Raw genomic sequence first — 19241 nt, 5'->3', positions numbered from 1 at the left:
TGTGGTAGACTTGCCTTCCTCAATCAGATGCCATCCTAGTGTTTTGACTACAACTCCCAGCTGTGCTGACTGGGGCTGGTAGGAGCTGTACTTCAAAATATCTGGAGGGCACTAGGTTGAGGTAAAGCTGGTGTACACAATACTGAGCTAGGATGAACAAACTTATGGTGCTCAGTATAAGGCAGCTTCCTTTATTCCTAGAGTTCTTTTGACTTCTCCCATGCAGAATTTATCAAAAACATCCTTCTGTTATTGCTATATAAATCAAATTTGAGAGTTCTTTATCAAAATTACTATTAAATGCTGTTATGGAGAAGGAATGTTGAATTTCAAAAGGTTTTTCAACACACCTGGATGAATGTTGCTCTCTCCATTTCTTCTTGTACGAATATTGGGAAGCAAACTTCAAATCATACCAGTTGATTTGCTTCCACCCCCTACTCTCCTCAGTGCAGAGAGAGGTGAGAAAAACAGCGGGATGTGGGTTACTAAATGGAGGTGTAATCCAAACAAGATAGAGCTGATTCTAGTCAATAGGACTACCGATTATGGGTTAACAACACAGTTTGTTTTAGAATGGGCTACATTTGCCCTGATAAATAAATTTTGCAACTTGGGGATATTTCTGTTTAGTAAAATGGAAGGGGCGCATTTGCCAAGCTTAGGTTAATTGCCAACAATGCATGTCTTAGTTAGGGCTGCCATATGTCTGGAATTTCTTGGACATAGCTGGAATATGGCAGTTGGAAACAGTGCCTGAGGGAAAAATTCCTGGAATTTGGACGCATGGCAACCCATGCCGGAAGTCCGGATTTTGGCGAATTTCCATAAAATTTGGCAACCCTATTCTTAGTGAAGGGGGAACTTGCCATGATAACTCATGCAGTTAGTTGTCTTAAATGGCGGGGAGTTTCAAAGTTACAGCAAAGCAAAGACTTTACATAGAACTGCCTTTGCAAAGTATTTCATGTAGTCCCTAATGCATCAACTAGAATTTTAGCAGGAACCAGCTTTATGGAAATATGCCTCTGTTGCTATTACACCTATATGAGGTTCTGGTTCATTTCTGAGCTCAATTGAAGGTGCAACTTTAAGAATCTATTTGTTTATTTAATTACTAATCAGTCATGCTACTATTCCTTTAATCTCAGTGTCCCTGGTTAGTCTCCTTCTGTGCTCTTGGCCCTATTGGTGTTGAATGCCAGATCTACCAAGTCAAACAAAGCACATCTGCTGTGTATGGCAGCACTAGGCACTTGGTAAATCTCCAGGTTTTGCTGTCTCCTTGGGTTTGCAAACAAAGGTCATGTTGAGCACTTCTGGCCACTAAACTGAACTTAATGGACTGCATATGGCTTGATGTCTTACAAATTGCGCACCTTTGTGTTAACTGCTTCCCTATAAGTTCCTTGAATTCTTTTTTCTGCATGTGACACTCTATAGCCTCATTTAGTTGCACTGTCTGTTTATTCAGAGCATAGACACATATATATTACCCATCTTATGAATGTAGGGGAACCCTGCCTGCCATTTTGATAAAGTGTGCAGGTTCGTGTTTAAGCTGGATCCATTTCAGAATTGTATATTGTCTTACAATTCCATGTTTCTATATCTGTGTCATTGAACAAATTGAATTTTATCCTCTATTTCTAGTCGCAGGAGGGCATGGTACTAAAACATAAAATAATAATTTAAAATAATCAAAATCTGTAAGTCAATGAAATGCTAATTCCCTTTTTAAAGATAATGTAGCAGGTAATTAAAACGAAGGAAAACCATACCCAAGAGCTTTTTCTTTAACGTGTGTTGCAGTTTACATTAAACATTACATTAAACATTTATTTCCAATGATGAGGCCCACAATCCTTTGCAGAGCTCATTGAAATCCATGGACTTGGGTGAATCTAACTCTGCATATATTCAGGCTCTTACTAGGAGGTAAATCCTGTTTTATTTGATAGACCTACTTTTGCATAAGTGCATAAGATTGGCTGAAAATCTTTCTTTAATCTGCTTCCTCAATTCTCAAAATACTGTGAAACTGTTTCTTAGATTCCTGGTGGCTCTGAATGGATGAATTTACATTAATAAATATCAGCAACAAAACAGAGTACTATTTGTTTGAAGTCTCCAATAAATATTTTCCAGTTCATTAATGCTTCGTTGCCCATTCAGTAGTACATAGGTTATAAGAGCTGAATAATATGTTTTGAAGTCACCTAGATACAGTACTTCCCTCTGACTTCAGTTGCACTAGAAGTGAGTCATAATGTGTTGTGTTTTCTGATTCACGCATGTGCTGGGTGTGTAATGTTTTGGTTATGAACAATAAAGGGATTGTTTATGTAGGCACTAATTTGCAGCAGTACACACCTGGAAATAATGTATTGGTAAAAGCTTCTAACAAGATTTTTGACTAGATGTGACTCCCCTACCCACCATATTTCATGTATATTTAGAAAGTTCCTATAAATAAACTATTAGCCATGTGGTTAAACATTGTATTTAAGGTGGAAAAACAAAGTTTATGAATGAATTATTATTATAGTTCCCAGAGTATCAGCTATATTGGTAAATTTAGAAATATTGAACATTCAGTCTTCTTAAAAATTTATCATGTTTATATATTCTTTTCTCATTCAGACAGTTCCTCTTTTGAAAAGGGATGTGATATTTTACATAGTAAAAAAATCATGTAAGTGTTAACATGAATTGATTACCTTTTTCAGACTGAATTTTAAACAGATTATAATGAAGCTTTGCTGACAGGTCTGGTAGTATTTTATGCTTGAAAAATTTAGAAGATGAAGAAATAATTATTTTGACTGAAATGGTGGTGTTCAATTTATGTTACTCGGTTTTAACAAGAAAACATGCAACACTTTATTCATTCATTATGAGCTGATTGAAAAGAATTAATAGGAGCAGTGGTTTAGAGCACACTGTGTGAGCAGAGCAAAGCTCAGTGCAGTCTAAAAAAAAGGAAGCGAGTAGTAAAGCATGCAATAGGCTACAGCTAATGCTTTGCATCTCCTGATGTCTTCTGAAACGTAAAAAATCTACAACAGGCAGATCTCTGTAATGCATCACTGGTAGAAAGGTTCTATTCAGATTTTAGCGTTTTAGCTTGCCTCTGATGACCTGCTATTTTCTGCATTTGTTTTGACTGCTCTCATCATTCAAGATTGATGCTTGGATGGGTGTGTAGGTGGAAGCAGCAGTAGCAAGCTTACAGCTTACAGACAAAAAATCTGCCTTATCTGATGGCTATTATTGAAAATGCGAGGTGTAGCCTAGGCTGTGTAATGAAGGGGAGCGAGCGAGGGGGAGCAAGGCATGGAGCTGCATACTGATGAATGTAGGAGTATTTGATAAAAGATTTCTTGCTGCTAGCAGTGCATTGCTCATGGTGGAGTATTCCGACAATCACATATAACAGAAAACAGCTCAGCTGACAGCTTGATATGCCTTTTCCCCTCCACTGCATGACGTACTGGTCTGTAGTAGAGATTAATACCTACGAAATGTTGAGGTAGGAGCAGATCTTACTCTATAGCTTGCCCTGGAAACTATGTGCTACTTCTGACTTTCTTTCTTGCTGGAAGCATTTATTTGACAAGCTGGCGGGCTCCTTTGATACCAATTTCTCTCGGAACACAATGTGGCAATGCCACCTCTCAGCCCAGGACCATCGTTATTATCCTGTGGATGGATATTCCCTGCTTAAACGCCTCCCTTCTCAAACTCTTTCAGCACCCAGATGCCCTGTCCAGACTGTGGGACAATGGTTGGAAAATATTGGGCTACCTCAGTATGAGAACCACTTGCTGGCTAATGGATTTGACAATGTACAGTTTATGGTAAGTGATTTTCTCTGTGTAATATTGTGTACTGATGTCTGGTTCTTTTGCCTCATGAAATCTTATACAGCATAGAAGGAAATCTGTTTTGTGTTTTGCAGTGTGCTTTAGGATAAAAATGCATTTGCATAATCCTATCTGCCTACCAGTACGAGGATTTGGGAGCCACAGTTCTGCTTGGTTCATATTTCATTCCAAAGCATTTTTAAAGAAAGTAAAAGCGTAATACATCTGGACTACCCCTGAGGGGGTGTGGAATCAGTTTTTCTTTCTGTGAGGACAAGTGTATCAGTAGGGAACAGATTACCCTAGTTAATATTGAAATTATGTAAAAATAATTAATCTCCATATTCAATTCTAAATGTTCAAAAGGACTACTGTATGTTGAGCTTTAAAAAAGAACTATATCCCTAGTGCATAGAAATGAATGGCTGTTCCTTTAAATGTAAACCTAAAACCCACCTACATTTAACTATTAAAGAGTTAACAGAGATGGATAAGACAGATTTCTTTGGTATACAGTGTCCCTATTTTGTGTAGTGCTTTAATCTATGAAAGCTCTCTACAAATATGACCATGGACAGGAAGAAAGGTAACTTAGTTGATAAGGCAATAGCCTACCCTTATGTATACACCTTCCAGTTCCTAGATGTAGTAACACTCACCACACCTGTTGTTCACAAGCTGTTCTTATAACACATTTCACTATATTTTCTAATTGTGAAGTCAGATTTTTATGTGCTGCAGTGTTATTGTCATAATAGAAAACTTGCATACGCTATATGAAATGCATAGTTTTGTGTCAATGCACAATGGTGATTTTCTTAAAAATGTGAAAAGCTGTTATGTTAAACTAAGATGTTAGAGAATATTTAAATTAGATTACAAGGTGGCTCTAAAGCATTTGAAAAAATATATCTGTGTGAAATATTACCAACTCCTAACTTCTAGGTTATATTAATCCAATTTCTTCATACAATAAGATTTTGCATAAGAATCTAATTTTAAGCAGATAAACCTTCAATGGCTCTAGATCAGGCCCTGTGATATACCTATGCAGATATTCCCATTTATGATTTCAGCATTAAATGTCCAAGGTAATTCAAGGATTACATGGGTTCTTTCCCCACCTTTGTATTGTAAGATCAATTGTATAGCTGGTTGTACAACAAGGGATTAAATTAGCACAGATTTGGATGAAATGTTAGGTTCTTATAATCAGTTAAATTATTATACAACCAGTAAGGAAGAAAGTAAAAGTAATCATGAGTGATAAAATGTGTCATGTTATTCATAGCCATGTTATACTGCTGTTACATTATTATCTTGGATATTAACCAATATCCCATTTTCAAAAAGTAACAATTTTAAGTGACATATATACACTGCAGTTGCATATCATAAGTTCCTAGCATACTAAAAATGCACAGTGTAACCAAGGATTATTAATGCTAGAGAGACCAAATAGCATTTACATTCAAAATACTGTATTGAAAAGGTGCTAGTCTATTAAGAAAGGATGAACTTGGTTAAGGAAAAACATCCCCCCCCCCAGCATTAAATAAATGTTTATCCACTGAACATTTTGTATAGTGCCAACCTGTACATGTCTACCAAGAAGAAGGCTCCATTTAGTTCAGTGGGACATATTAGAAAGGAAGTGGGTTATAGGACTGCTGCCTGATTCTGTTTTATGAATGCTTGTTTCATCAATGGAATATTCAACCCCATTATCAATTTTAATTCCCAGTTTTGAATTGTTATATCAGGACAGGCACTATTAATTTGACATTTTTGTTCCTCCTTTATCATACTTCCCATTTTGTTTTTCTAGAAATACACTTTGATGCTTATTTGTTTTCCTGTTGCCTAAGCAACACCATCACACACCTTTTTAGAATTAAGTAGTAATGTATGTCTTACTAGATATTTCATGCAGGAATATGTATAGTTAATGGTGATAGCATTTTCAGTATATGAGGAAATATGTTAAGGCAGCTCTCAACAACAGTGCTATATTCATTAAAATCACATAAAGTATAACGTTTTTTTCTCAAATAAAAAGCAAATTTGATAAAGCATTCATTAGAAAATAAGCCCTTGGGTTTATACTCTTTTGGCAAGAAAAGTAAGCATTTAAATACCATGTAAATTCATTAGAGATATTGTTAGCAAACAACCTCTATTCGTTTTACCTACATTTTTCAATTTATTTTCATTATTTTTCTGTCATTATTTACAAATGCAGTATGCAAGCTATGTCTTGCTTCCAAACATGTTATATTTTTAGAATATTTTTGCCTATAGTGAGTGAAATTCTGTAATCCTAAAATGTTGATGCACAAAGCATCATAGGCAACCTGTTGATGGCTCTACCCAAGTTGAATTTCAGAATGTAGGAAACAAGTCACTAGATGAGAAGGCTATGCTTCAGTAGATCCATTTATAGTACCCCCAGTAATCTGTCACAGAGTGAGCTGTATCCTTTGAAAGTAAAAGTTGGATAATGGAATAGTGTGCACTTGCTGAAAGGACAATGATGACATCAAAGACAATACAAAGCAATGATTAGTGTGCTATTTAACTGACTGCTAAGACAGTGGAAGAGTTATATCCTTGCAATTAGGGTACTTCAGCTAATTGCAAATTATAGCATCCCGTCTGGCCTAAGCACTTAGGAAACCTAATGAACTAATGGGCATAATTCTTTTCAAAGAGTTTTAACTCTTCTATTCCCAGTGTAACATTTATGCGCACTCAGGAAAATACTGTAAGAGGTCTGATCAGAGCAAACTTGAATTAAAATCTGGATGATTGATATTTAAATATATTTGATTACAGTTTTGCACTGGAATTGGGATAACATTTGGTTTCAGTAGAAAAACAGCTAAGCAAAAAATTTAGAATGAGCCAACACATGATGGATTTGGAAAACTACATTAACAGCCTTGATGTCATTTTAGAGAGAGGTCAAGAATCAACAGCCATAGTCAGGATATCAGACTTAAATAAAAAAAACATAGAATTCCAAAATAAGGTTAGAAAAGTCAGACTGAAACTTATAAAGGTCTGTTTCTTTGCCCCTTTAGTCAGTATTTGTGGGAGTGTCTTAAAAGAAACCCAATCTCTCCCCACAGTGGCTATTTGGGGTATGAAGGGAAGGTTGTGTGCCCATGTATAGAATAAAATGTTTTGTTGGCATCCATCTGTCTTGAGAGACAATTGAGTTCACCTCTGGGGATGAAGTCAAACCGCTGGACAATCACAGTGCCTGCTGTGGCTGCAGTGACTGGTAACTCATAACTGCTGCCTCCCATATTGTTTTTGCCACATTAACAGCACTGAAGTGACCTCTCTAGGGTGCAAACCTGGGCAGTGTATATGGAGGTGCTCAGCTGCACAGACAATACGACCCCCCCTCTTGGCCTCACTGATGTGGTCCAAAGGAAAGCAGAGCAATACATTTGACACTAGCATGGCTGCAGGAGTTGCTGGAAGGAGGCGCGCAAGGTGCCATACAACAGTCTTAGGGACTCCTCTCCAGATTCGTGTATGGTTTACTCCTTAGCCTTTTCTTCTCCCAAAAATGTCCCACAAGGCAGCAGGCATGGATTATTCTTCAGGGTTTGTTCCCAAAGCTTTTCTCATGGATGAGTATAGCCGCAGGGCAATGGAAGTTTAGGATCAGAGTTTGATTCCTTCTCCTAGATGGGCTATCTTGCCAGGTTGGTAAGCCACATCTGCCCCTAGAGAATAAAAAATAGAATGAAAACCCTTCAGGTATCTGATGGAATAGGTCCTAGTCCACAAATGCTTATGTTCAGTGCTGTTTTTCTAGAAAAAGAGGTGCTGGAACTGACCATGAAAACCTCCCTTGCTCTTATAATGGCAATGGCTCCGAGCTGAATGATGCCAGAAGTGAGTTCCTGTGAGCTGCAGCTGAAAAAAAACCCTGCTTATGTTATAATAATATATAGACTTTAAGATGCTATGCATCTTTTTGTTGTTTTGTTGCAGAAGAGAACTAGATGTAAAGAATGAGCCCAAGGGGGTAAATTCCCACCCCCACTTTAGGTAGTCACTCCTACAACATTGGAAATCTAAGCGCTTGCTTTGCTCATGAATAGAACATGGAAGGAGAATTGGGCTCTCAGCTGCAGAATAAGGTGAGGGCTTCTTAATGGCCATCTGGGTTTTACTGCTAGACACTTGCCAAGACAACAGCTCACAGAGTTACCATAGTACTGTAGTAACCTGGGAGCTCTCCAAAGTCCTGCAGATGATTTTGGGGGCTTGAATTCCTACCTTGAACTATTGAGGGGGCACTACTGGGCTTCTTCTGTGAGTCTTGAGCTCATAGAACAGGATACTCTGTTACTTATCTGCACATTGCAATGCTCTCTGATTGAAATCTTCCCTTCCAGTTAAGTCTAGCTTTATTCATTGTTTTCTGCCAACACTCAGAATCCCAATATCTTCTTGAGTGGCTTTCCCAATATAATTCTGCCCAGACCCTTACATCTTTGAGGCCCTTTTCCAGTTCCCCTTCTAAGGAGGCTTGGAGGATGGAGACAAAGGAAGAGGGCATTTTTAGTTGTGGCTCCCCAACTGTGGAATGTGCTCCCCAGCAAGGTTTGCCTGGTGCCATCATTGGCATTTTTTCAGTGCTAGGTAAATATTGATTGCCCCCCCCCCCGATGCTTTTGATAGACTAAGATGACATAGATTGTTATTTGTGTGCAGCTGGGGTTGTTTCTTCTTCTTTGTTTTGTTTTATGGTATAATCCAGGCATGTCCAACAGGTAGGTCGTGATCTACTTGATAGATCACCGGATGCCTGTGGTAGATCACTGGCTCTCCCCAAAGAAGCTCAATAACTTTGGCTCCCCTAAAAAAAAGCTCAAAAACTTTGACCTGAACCCTGAAAAAAACAGGGGTAGATCACTGCCAGTTTTTAACTCTGAGTAGCTCGCAGTCTATTGGGAGTTGGCCACTCCCAAGAGTCTATTTGTGTTTTTAACAGTATTGTAAGCCATTTGGGTAACAAGTGGCTAACAGACGAAATCATAATATTAATAGCCAACATTTTCATGTAGACTACAGTTTCTCATACAAAATAGCCTATTATTAAAATAATGCCCAGACATAAGTATCACTGGAATTTTATGAAAATCATTGGTATTGCAAGGGTCTTTTAGCATAGCCAACGCAATAAATGCACAGGTGTTGGTTATTGTTCTTCAAAATATTGTTTTGAATATTGTTCAGATATTGTTCTTCAAAAGTGAAGTTATGTTGTGAGTATATATTTATTTTCCAGCAGTATGCTGAATTTGGATCTGGAAAAATTCCATTTCTCCCTCAGCACATTGATTGTTATGTGAACGATGAATACCCAGATCATTTCCTGTGGTATGAAAAATAAGGATGTACCGTTTCATGCATTCCATTACTGTTTGTGGAACTTTGAGTTTATTTATACAAATTAATACCTTGAGACCTGTGCTTTTTCCACACTTTGCCAGTATTCATCCAACACTTAACTGAAGAGCAGAAAGCCACTTCCGCGCTTGCGTCGGAGGTGGGGTTGTGGGCTGCCCGACTGTACCATTGCGTAGGGGCTGAGAGCTCAGCCCCTACGTGATGGTATGTTCCCGCCTGCGTCACACCCCGACCGGCCAATGAGGCGGGGCGGGGCGGGGCCACGTCGTTTAAAGGCCCCCGCAGGCGGGAAACGCTCCCTCTTGCTTCCACTGTTCGCCGGAGCGAACAATTCACCCGCCCGCCCACCCCTTAATAAGAGGTAAGGGGACGCTGCTATGGACATCAGTTGGTTGCCCTGGCTGGCCAGGGGGCTGGGTAGGATTTTTCCCATACTGGGGTAGCCATGATGGGTTTTTCGCCTACCTCGTAGCATGTCGTCACAACTTAGGTTAGGCGGTTAGGCGTTGGAAATTTGCATAACAATTAGATGGAGGAGGGGCAAGTACGTCATCAGCTGCCCTAATTTGGAGAAGTAATTCCGTTAAAGGATTCCGGGGGTGAGGCTTGGTCCTGAGCCTGGAGTTGCCTGGGCCGTAAGGCACGCCCCTTCGGTGGCCACAGGAGGAGCTCTAGTAGATCTACGTCGCGGGGCTCCTTTCTGGTGGTTAACTTCTCACAGACTTCAACACACGGGTTGGAGTCGGATATAGTCTGTTAGGTTCCAACGCCTAAGCCAATTCCGCTCTACATGCATATTTAATAAAGTTGTGGCCTTAACCACCCAATTAATTAAATCTTAATCCCGGTGTCATGAGTCTTTATTCTGGGGAAGGAGGGCATATTGCCACACAAAGCTCTCATGACTAAATGCACACAAAAACATTTATATAAAAATATTTCATTTTAAAATTTGTTGTTTATGTTTTTGGTTGCACCACATTAAACTAGCCCCAGGGCACTCATCTAGTCCCATTTTACAAACATGAGTTGCAAAATGCAGTCTGGTTATTTGTACCTATAGATGAGGGCTGTTATCACATTGCTGGTGCTGAGTTGGGGCTTGTGGAATTATTGTGTCAAAAATAAATCAAGTCAGGGCATGCTTTTTGGCTAATGAAGAAGTTGTACAGGAAAGCTCAGTCTAAGATATCACATTTCTCAAGACAGCAAGAGAATGTGAAACAGGATGTCTAATGCAATTTGTCAGGAAGACTAATACAATTTGTAAGTTGCTGGCTTATGGTTGTCTAATTGGCATATATTCATCAGTATGCCTGGTCTGAAGTGGGTCCGTTTGTTTATGTTAGTGATGGGAATATTTTTCAACCTAGAGGGTGGCATGGCCAATGGTGGGTGGGACCAGAGACAAGAGTGGGCAGAGCAACAGATGAGCACAACAGCAAAGCAACACATCCACAAAAATGTCACAGGTGTACACACACACACTTCCAACCTCTATCCAGGCAAGAAAGAGGCACTATCACTGTTCAAGGATGTATTTCAGCCAGAATAATAATAAAATAATAATAATAATAAATAATAATAATAATAATAATAATATATTTGTACCCCACCCATCTGGCTGAGTCTCCCCAGCCACTCTGGGGAATAATCAAATATGCTATGGTCCAGGGAGGCAAGGCCATTTAGTCTGGAGAGTATCCTGTGGACCTTTATTCATCACCTGATCCTGAGGTTCCCTACCCCTTGTTTAAAGAATAAAAAGCATATGTCAAAATTATATGACTGATAGTTCAAGATCAGCCTTGAAGGTGAATAAGGAACATTTTTGTTTTGGTCTGAATAGGTATATATACCCCTAGTTCATGTGCTAGGATAATATTGCCCACTACATAGGTCTGCTGTGTAACATTCCTGTTCCTGTGCCTTCTTGTACTGTTGTGCTGAGAGTGCTGCCATGCACTGAGCATTCACAGAAAGCTAGGGCTCTGTTGTAAAGTATATATTGGCCATATCACAGTAAGCCAAATCACAGCTTGGTTTAGATGAAATAAGCACATGGCCATGTATTCGAATTGGATCATTGTAAAATAATGTCTGAAACGTCTAGGGAAAACATGTGCTAAACCATTCCTCCAAAGGGAGGGATAAAATAAATATCTGGAGTGACATTTGTGTAGGAGTTTATCTCACACTCTGCTTGCTTTCCCTTATGACACAGATCCTGAAAATGTTAACTGGTGTTCTGAAAGACAAAACAGTGGTAGGGCCAACATCTTCTTTTGCTTGTGATGTGGCTTTCTGATGCTTCTTTTTCCCTGGTATCTATATAGCTTCAGACATTGTTCTGAATTTTTCTTTCATCCATTAATCACTCATTTATCATAGAAGAGGGGATAATCAAGTAGTAGTAATTTATCTAAAATTTTATTTCCAAAAATTCCATTTCTAAACCGAGAGGTATATTAGTATATTATATTCATTTGCCATTTATATGCTGAGGGTTCATCAGAATGAGATTAAATTCATCCAAACATTCTTAAGAAACTAGACTATGAACTGCAGACCTGCTGATAAATATATATACAGTAACTTGTAATTGAAATGAGCCTCATACCATATGACTGGTCAATGTAAGTGTAAGATCAGTTTTTAAAAACGGTTACCAGCAAACCAGGAAACTACTGCCCTTTTATCTTATTTATTTATTTTTCTATTTACCTATCAAATGTGCCCCTCTCTCCATCATTGTAGAATTATCTTGGGGGGGGGTCCTCACACCATATCATACAAATACATGAAATCACAGAAACAATTTTTAAAAATAACAATATACAGTTCAACAAAACCGGTCCCATAACTGTTCCAATTCAGAAAACATTCCCATTCCCATGGTTGTTCAGAAAGAGGCAGAAGAGGAATATTTTTTTTTTTTTTTAACATAATTTTTATTGGTTTTTACAAATTACAAAAGATGGTACATACATAAACACCTTTTCCACCTTCTTCCCACCCCCCTCCATGGGTCCTCCCCTGCCACAGAAGTATCCCACGCAGGTGATCAGTCAGAAGTGGTCCAGAAGTATTCCAGAAGAGGAATATTTTCAGCTAGTGCTGAAAACCGGCTAGCGTTGGTAGCCTAATACTGGGGGAGGAGGGTATCCCACAGCTGAGGTGTCACCACTGAGAAGGCCCTATTATAAGCCCCAGTTCCCCAGAATGTTAGATGATGTGATCTTAATTTCTATTCTAAGATTGGCGAAATATTATTCATATTTAACCAATGCACGTAGGAAAAGTTAGACAGGCTTTCCCGAAGGGAAATCATGCCTAAGCAATTTTAAGTAGTTAACACCATCAGGAAGCATGCAGAGTGAGCGTATGGTCTTGCATTTTCAAACTCTTTTTACAATAGAGAAAAGTAAAGTCAAGCAACAGAGAGCCCCATAGTCAGCCGTCAATACTCACCAATGTATTGTAATATAAACTTTCATGTTCTACAGCTTACTTCATAAATGTATGACAACTGGCATTTGTCACTAAACAACCCTAGCAATCTTAGCACAAGTGGACAGAGTTGGGAAACTGGAAACAGAAAACAAATGATCAGTATAAATGGAAAATTTTCACAAAGGAGGGGTAAACAGTGGTCCCACAAGTCTTTGGAACCAATAGATTAACATCTTGCTGATGTTGAAGAGTGTTAGATTCCCCCCCCCCCCCAATACTGAGTGGCTAGGTAAGATTTATTTATTTATTTATTTGGAAAAATATATCCTGTCCTTTCAGTGCATTTGCATCTTTCAGGGTGATTAAGAACATATGAACCAATAAAATCAGCATATTGAAAAAAAATGTAGCAGGCAAAATGAAGACAAGAGCAGGAAAACTAAATGAAATAAGTGTTTGCTGCAGTAAAAAAAGCACATTCCACAAGTGAAGTGCTTGTCAGAATAAAAGTGTGTTAGCCGTGTGGTGAAAAGAGAGAGCCAAATGAATTGCAATACTGTATTTGGAGTTTCAATAGACTAGGGGCACAGTCACAGTGAACAAGCTCTCAGAGATGTTTGACAGTGCCTGTGCTGTTGAAAGACTTTTCTTACAATAATAAGAGGAGGTGATGAAGAATACCTGCAACTTAAGACAACCTCAGGTCAAATAATGGAAAACTGATTATCTGAGTACAATTAGCCTGAAACTATCAGAATAAAGAAAGGAGTAGAAGGGAACCTGGTTATGGGTAAATTATATGTTTCAAAATAAGAATGTGTACAGATTAATACAAGTGTGTAAAAATAAGATTAGTACAGTGGTACCTCGGTTTACAAACACAATTGGTTCCGGAAGTCTGTACTTAACCTGAAGCGTACTTAACCTGAAGCAAACTTTCCCACTGAAAGTAATGGAAAGTGGATGAATCCATTCCAGACAGGTCCGCGGAGTACTTAAACTGAAAATACTCAAACCGAGGCATACTTAATCCGAGGTATTACTGTATATGAAACTAAGGCAAAGTTATAGCACTGGGTTATATCTTGATAAAATTGTACGTGCTTTGATTCAAATTGTTTATTTAGGAACATCCATGGACTTGGACATGCCTAGTGGGATTTTTTACTTCTCTTTTATTTGAACAGAAAACATTCTACCGATGGATCTGCTTTTGAAAGTTTCCTTACTTCAGTTTCAAAATGATTTGCTATATGCTATGGTGGTGAGTGGTGGGTGTTGGTGTTGAAGAAGCTCTTTGAGAATGCAGAACCGAGTGGTTATGGTGCATATGAGATAACCTAGATGATTATAATGGGAATTAAAGCTGAGCTGAAAGTTTTATGATTTGTTGTAACTGGGACAGGAGATTTTGGGGACAGCAATAATGTTCAAAAAGTGTTGGGAGTGGCACTTGCCACTGGTAGAAAGCAAGGAGTTTCTTTCTGCTCTTCCATGCCATCACTTATTTTTGCTGCTGCCTTGTAGTTGTGGTGATGGAGTTACCCTCAGTGGCAGGAATTCATCCTCCTCTCCTCCCCAAATGCACCTGAAATAATACTACATCATGACTCATGACACAATTATCATTCCAGGGACATTTGGGGATGGTGTTTGCTGACCGCTGAGAGGAGTTATGCCACTGCTGACTCATGTGGTGGCAAAAAGTAAACGTCATGGTGAAACATAAAGGAGAAACTGTTACTGCTTGCCTCACCCATTGCAAGTACATTACACAGCAGGTGGTGCTGTGGTCTACCACTGAGCCTCTTGGGCTTGCCAATCAGAAGGTTGACTGTTTGAATCCCCGTGACGAGGTGAGCTCCTGTTGCTCCATCCCAGCTCCTGCCAATCTAGCAGTTCGAAAGCATACCAGTGCAAGTAGGTGAGAAGGTAAACGGTGTTTCCATGCACTCTGGCTTCCATCACAGTGTTCTGTTGTGAAGCGGTTTAGTCATGGCCACATGACCTGGAAAGCCGTCTGTAGACAAACGGAGGCTCCCTCGGCTTGAAAGCGAGATGAGTGCCACAACCCCATAGCCGCCTTTGACTGGACTTAACCGTCCAGGGGTCCTTTACCTTTACCTTTTACCCCTGAAAGCTTTCAAAATGGTCTACCCCTAGTGACCAAATGTCCCTCAAATTCACCACCTGTGAATTTTGAAGGGGAGAAGGCAGTTCATTTCAGGCCTAGCTGAGAATTATTTGAAGAGGTGGAAGTGAAAAATAAATTAAATTGGGGAGGAGGACTGACTGTACAGCATGAAAGGGAACAAAAAATAGTGTAAGAACATCAAGAAGCATAAGAGAATAAAAATGCAAAAAGTATAATAAAATGTGTTGATATAAAAGGAAGTGGGAAAAGATCTTAAATGTATTTCAAGGTTAAAAGGAATAGAAAGAGAAGTATGTCATCTGGCAGAGTTCAAACAAAACAAAAAAAGGACAAGGGGGTTGTTCTGAAATGCCACAGGATCCTTTCAACTACCAGTGCCAATGCCTGAACATATTACTTTCTCCATGTTCTCTTCAATGGATCTATGGGTTCTATTTTGAGTTTTCATCACAAAGAATGACGTAGGAAGATAAAAAAAATGCCATAAATGTTAATGGAGACTATTGGGATCTCAGGGACAAAGAATTTATATGAGGCAGATAAAAATGTATTTTGATAATTACAAAGTGAATCTTCAGGATCAGATTTGTCAAATGTGTTTTAAGGAAAGGATACATGGATAAATTTAGGACTGTTTGCACGCATATCTAAATCGCTGCATGAGAAGAAGAGCTATATTAATGGTTACAGGTAGGTAGCCGTGTTGGTCTGGGTCGAAGTAAAATAAAAAAATTCCTTCAGTAGCACCTTAAAGACCAACTAAGTTTTTTATTTTGGTATAAGCTTTCGTGTGCATCCTCTGAAGAAGTGTGCATGCACACGAAAGCTTATACCAAAATAAAAACTTAGTTGGTCTTTAAGGTGCTACTGAAGCTATATTAATGTAAGCCTTACCATTTACTGTACTTTTCCATGTATAAGATGTTTTTTTATTTAAAAATTATGTTTAAAATTGGGGGTCATCTTATACATGGATAGTGTATAGGGGGGATGTGGGATTGGTTGCGTGCTGCGAGCAGGAGATTGTCACCGGTGATTGGGTGGATGATTGGTGGTTTCTGCAGGGTTGGGGATGGACGATAGGTGGGTTTGGCGCCGTGTGTGAGTGGCAGCTTAGCCCAGGCGGGTGAGTGATTATTGGCTATCCCCCCCACAAAAAAGCTCAACAACTCTGGGCAACCTCCCCCCATTTTCTTAATGAGGAATCCTCAAAAATAGGGGGCATGTTATACACAGGGGCGTATTATACACGGAAAAATACGGTACTCACTTCCACTGTATTTTCTTCAGGTGGCCATATGAAGCTGCATTGCTGCAGAAGGGGCAACCATTTTTCTCTTAAAAATGTCCCTGGGAGGATGCTAGGCCATGATATATCAGCCATTGTGGGGGCATAGGAGTGCTGCTGCCACTTGCTGTATGGGCCAGAATGAATTAAGAAAAGAGCAAAAGCAAGAAAAGATGTCTAGTTGTCATGAACTGGAAATCCTCCCATGCTCCACTTCTGAAAAAGTATTGTTGCATGTGCATATTTGCTAGAGTGGGAAAGGGAGACATGGCAGTGTATCTGCTTGACATACAACCTGGCTAGCTGACTCCCCTGTGCACACCACACAATACTGGGTTTGAACAAACCCAGTGCTGTTTGTTTGAACAAACCAGTGCTCAGCTCAGCAGCAATGGCAGTTATAGAAAGAGGGCAGCAGAAGGCTGAACTGCATGGTGCTGGTGAGAAAGAGAAAGAGCAGAGGACCACATGGGTTCCATGTAGTCCTGAACTGAAGCAATCCCTATATGCCCCCTCCCCTGCATATACTTTGCTGTCAGAGGATCACACCCATCCCATACCACTCCATCCCTCAAAACCTCAAGGGTTTTTGTGTGTGGTGCAAAGGTGCTTCTCAATGAGTGACAATGTAGAATAAGGTGTTTGTGTGAGAAGGCAACATATCCAGCCTCTTAAAAACCAACATGTTTAACTCTAATTAATGCATGAAGGGGGTAAGACCATAGAGTAAGCTGTCCTGCCAGGCTTAGCTAGGTCACACACCCTCACCTTGAGAGGAAGGGCTACCAAACTCGTTGTTCTCTCCTTCTCCTTCTACCATGTGAACCAAACCAGTAAGGCTATTTAAGCCAGATGCTCCAAGATTGGACCACATTGCTTTAGCAAGCCATCTTTGTGTTTCTATACAAATAATTTAGGAACATTTTGAAACGAATCTAGGTTTTGCTGCCTGTCTTTTTTTTGCTGTTGTATGGAAAAGCACATAAATCTGACCTTTGAAGAGTTTATAAGTAAATCATTTTAACCTACCAAACACGTAGTCTCTTTCTCTGCTAAGGAACGAGGAGAGCTTTGGAAGCAGTTTAGAAGGGGATATTTTAAAGTTTTAACAGCCTATATTTCCATGCTTTGCATTGCTGCATGTTTTGTGATTTTAAATCTCTGCTGGGACTAAAGGGACTAAAGGGCGGGGGGGGGGGGAATTAACAAAGTGACATGACACCACCAACTAATAACATTCTCGGTTTCTGCCCTTTTTTTAGAGTATTAGACTTAATTAAATCACTTTTGAAACCCCCTAATACATTTTCCAGAATAATTAACAAGTATGAACAAACTTAATTAGTCTGTAATAACATGAGGGACAGAGATTAATAACATGTGGGACACAAATTAATCATCTGCTTTGGACGTGTTAAGGAATAGATTCTTCCTTTGACATGTGAGAGCCTTAAGAGCATAAGAACTTAGGGTCTCACAAGTCCCACAGAAGCCAGCCAGGAAAACTATAAGCAGAGTATAAGGGCAAGAAATATATTTTAATTAATTAATTAATTACTATCCATATTTTATCCAAGGATTTCAAGGTGACATACTATACATGGTTCTCCTCCTCCTCCTCCTCCTCCTCCTCCTCCTCATTGAATCCATACAGCAAGCCTGTGAGGTAGGTTAGGCAGATATTCCACAGAAATATTTCCAGGAAGATGACAAAGTAAATGCAATAATAATAATAATAATAATAATAATAATAATAATAATAAATAAATAAATAAATAAATAATTTATACCCCGCCCATCTGGCCGGGTTCCCCCAGCCACTCTGGGCGGCTTCCAACAAAATATTAAAATACAGAAATCTATCAAACATTAAAAGCTTCCCTAAACAGGGCTGCCTTGAGATGCCTTCTAAAGGTCTGGTAATTGTTATTCTCTTTGACCTCTTGTGGGAGGGCATTCCACAGGGTGGGCGCCACTACCGAATAAGCATAACTAGCAACACTGGATGATTTTACAGGGCTGGTGTAACCCACACACTCTCAGCCACAGTCCTGCCCTCTGCAATATACTTAAAATAATGATTGACCTTATTTGTATTGTCATTTACAGTGTTTTTTAAGAAAAATATTTACAAACTCGGAAGGAAATATCATTTTTTGTATGAGGTATAATGAATTCTTGTCTTTGCTTCCATCTTTTATTTTTGAGTTGATACACTACTCCCTAATCACAGGTACACTCAAATTATGGGTGCCTACTTGTTTTGCTATGGGGCAGCAATTGCTTCACCCAAGGGGACAGCAGGAAATGACTTAAAAGTAACCCAAGAATCTAGATAATAGGTTAGTGTTTCACTCTAACCTTCTCTTTGTCTAACTGACTACATTGGATTTCCTAAATGTCAGTCATTGCGATGACTTCATTCCTTGGCTGAAAAACTGAAAAGAGCAGGCTAGTTTTTCACAGAACAAATGAGAAAAATAGTGCTTGTACATTGTGCCTCATATCTCAGATTCATCAAATGCTAGAAATTTGCTAATTTTTAAAATGAAATATAGAAATCAGGGGTTTATGGTTCAACTGGGGTGGGGGCAATAGCTCCTGCTGCGTGTGTGCATGTGATTTGCGTGTTCAGACCCAGAGACCTCCTCACTAAATAAATTCACACTTGACTCAAATTTTCGTTTCGTTTTTGGCAGAATTTAGGCCACAACTATATTGATTACAGAAAGTGAGTGGTTGCATAGGCTCTGGTTCGACTAGCTCCCTGCACCGTTGCTGGTAGCGCTGACCCAGGGCACCAGCATGGGTCAGCCAAGGGTGAACACCTGGAATGGCGGAAAGCTGGGAACAGGCTATGTCCACCACCCAGATGTCCCCCTGGACTCAGCCACGGGCACAACCCCCTCACAGGGGTTGACCAAACCATTTAAGTCCTTGGATTCCTTTAACGGAATACCCTTCACATAGGGATGGTGAGATCCCTATCACCTGAACCCGTGCCTATCCGCAACCTTACAAGTTGTGACGATTTGCTACTCAG

General features: G+C 39.5%; 1 protein-coding gene across 7 annotated transcripts in view; it reads left to right on the top strand.

Annotated features, from left to right (window-relative positions):
- ANKS1B (ankyrin repeat and sterile alpha motif domain containing 1B) overlaps positions 1 to 19241 on the top strand; it is a 327182-nt gene that overhangs the window by 145198 nt on the left and 162743 nt on the right. For 6 of the 7 annotated variants that reach the window (XM_088651954.1, XM_088651950.1, XM_088651949.1 and 3 more), the window contains one exon: positions 3754 to 3860. In XM_088651954.1, coding sequence (XP_088508080.1) covers positions 3754 to 3860 — 107 coding nt within the window. Of the gene's footprint in view, positions 1 to 2969; positions 3861 to 19241 lie in introns of those variants that run through there. The other variant, XM_088651956.1, reaches the window with a different exon arrangement.

The sequence above is a fragment of the Zootoca vivipara genome, chromosome 9 (assembly GCF_965207765.1).
Source record: "Zootoca vivipara chromosome 9, rZooViv2.hap1.1, whole genome shotgun sequence".
Lineage (NCBI taxonomy): Eukaryota > Metazoa > Chordata > Lepidosauria > Squamata > Lacertidae > Zootoca > Zootoca vivipara.
This window is presented reverse-complemented; position numbering and strand designations above follow the sequence as displayed.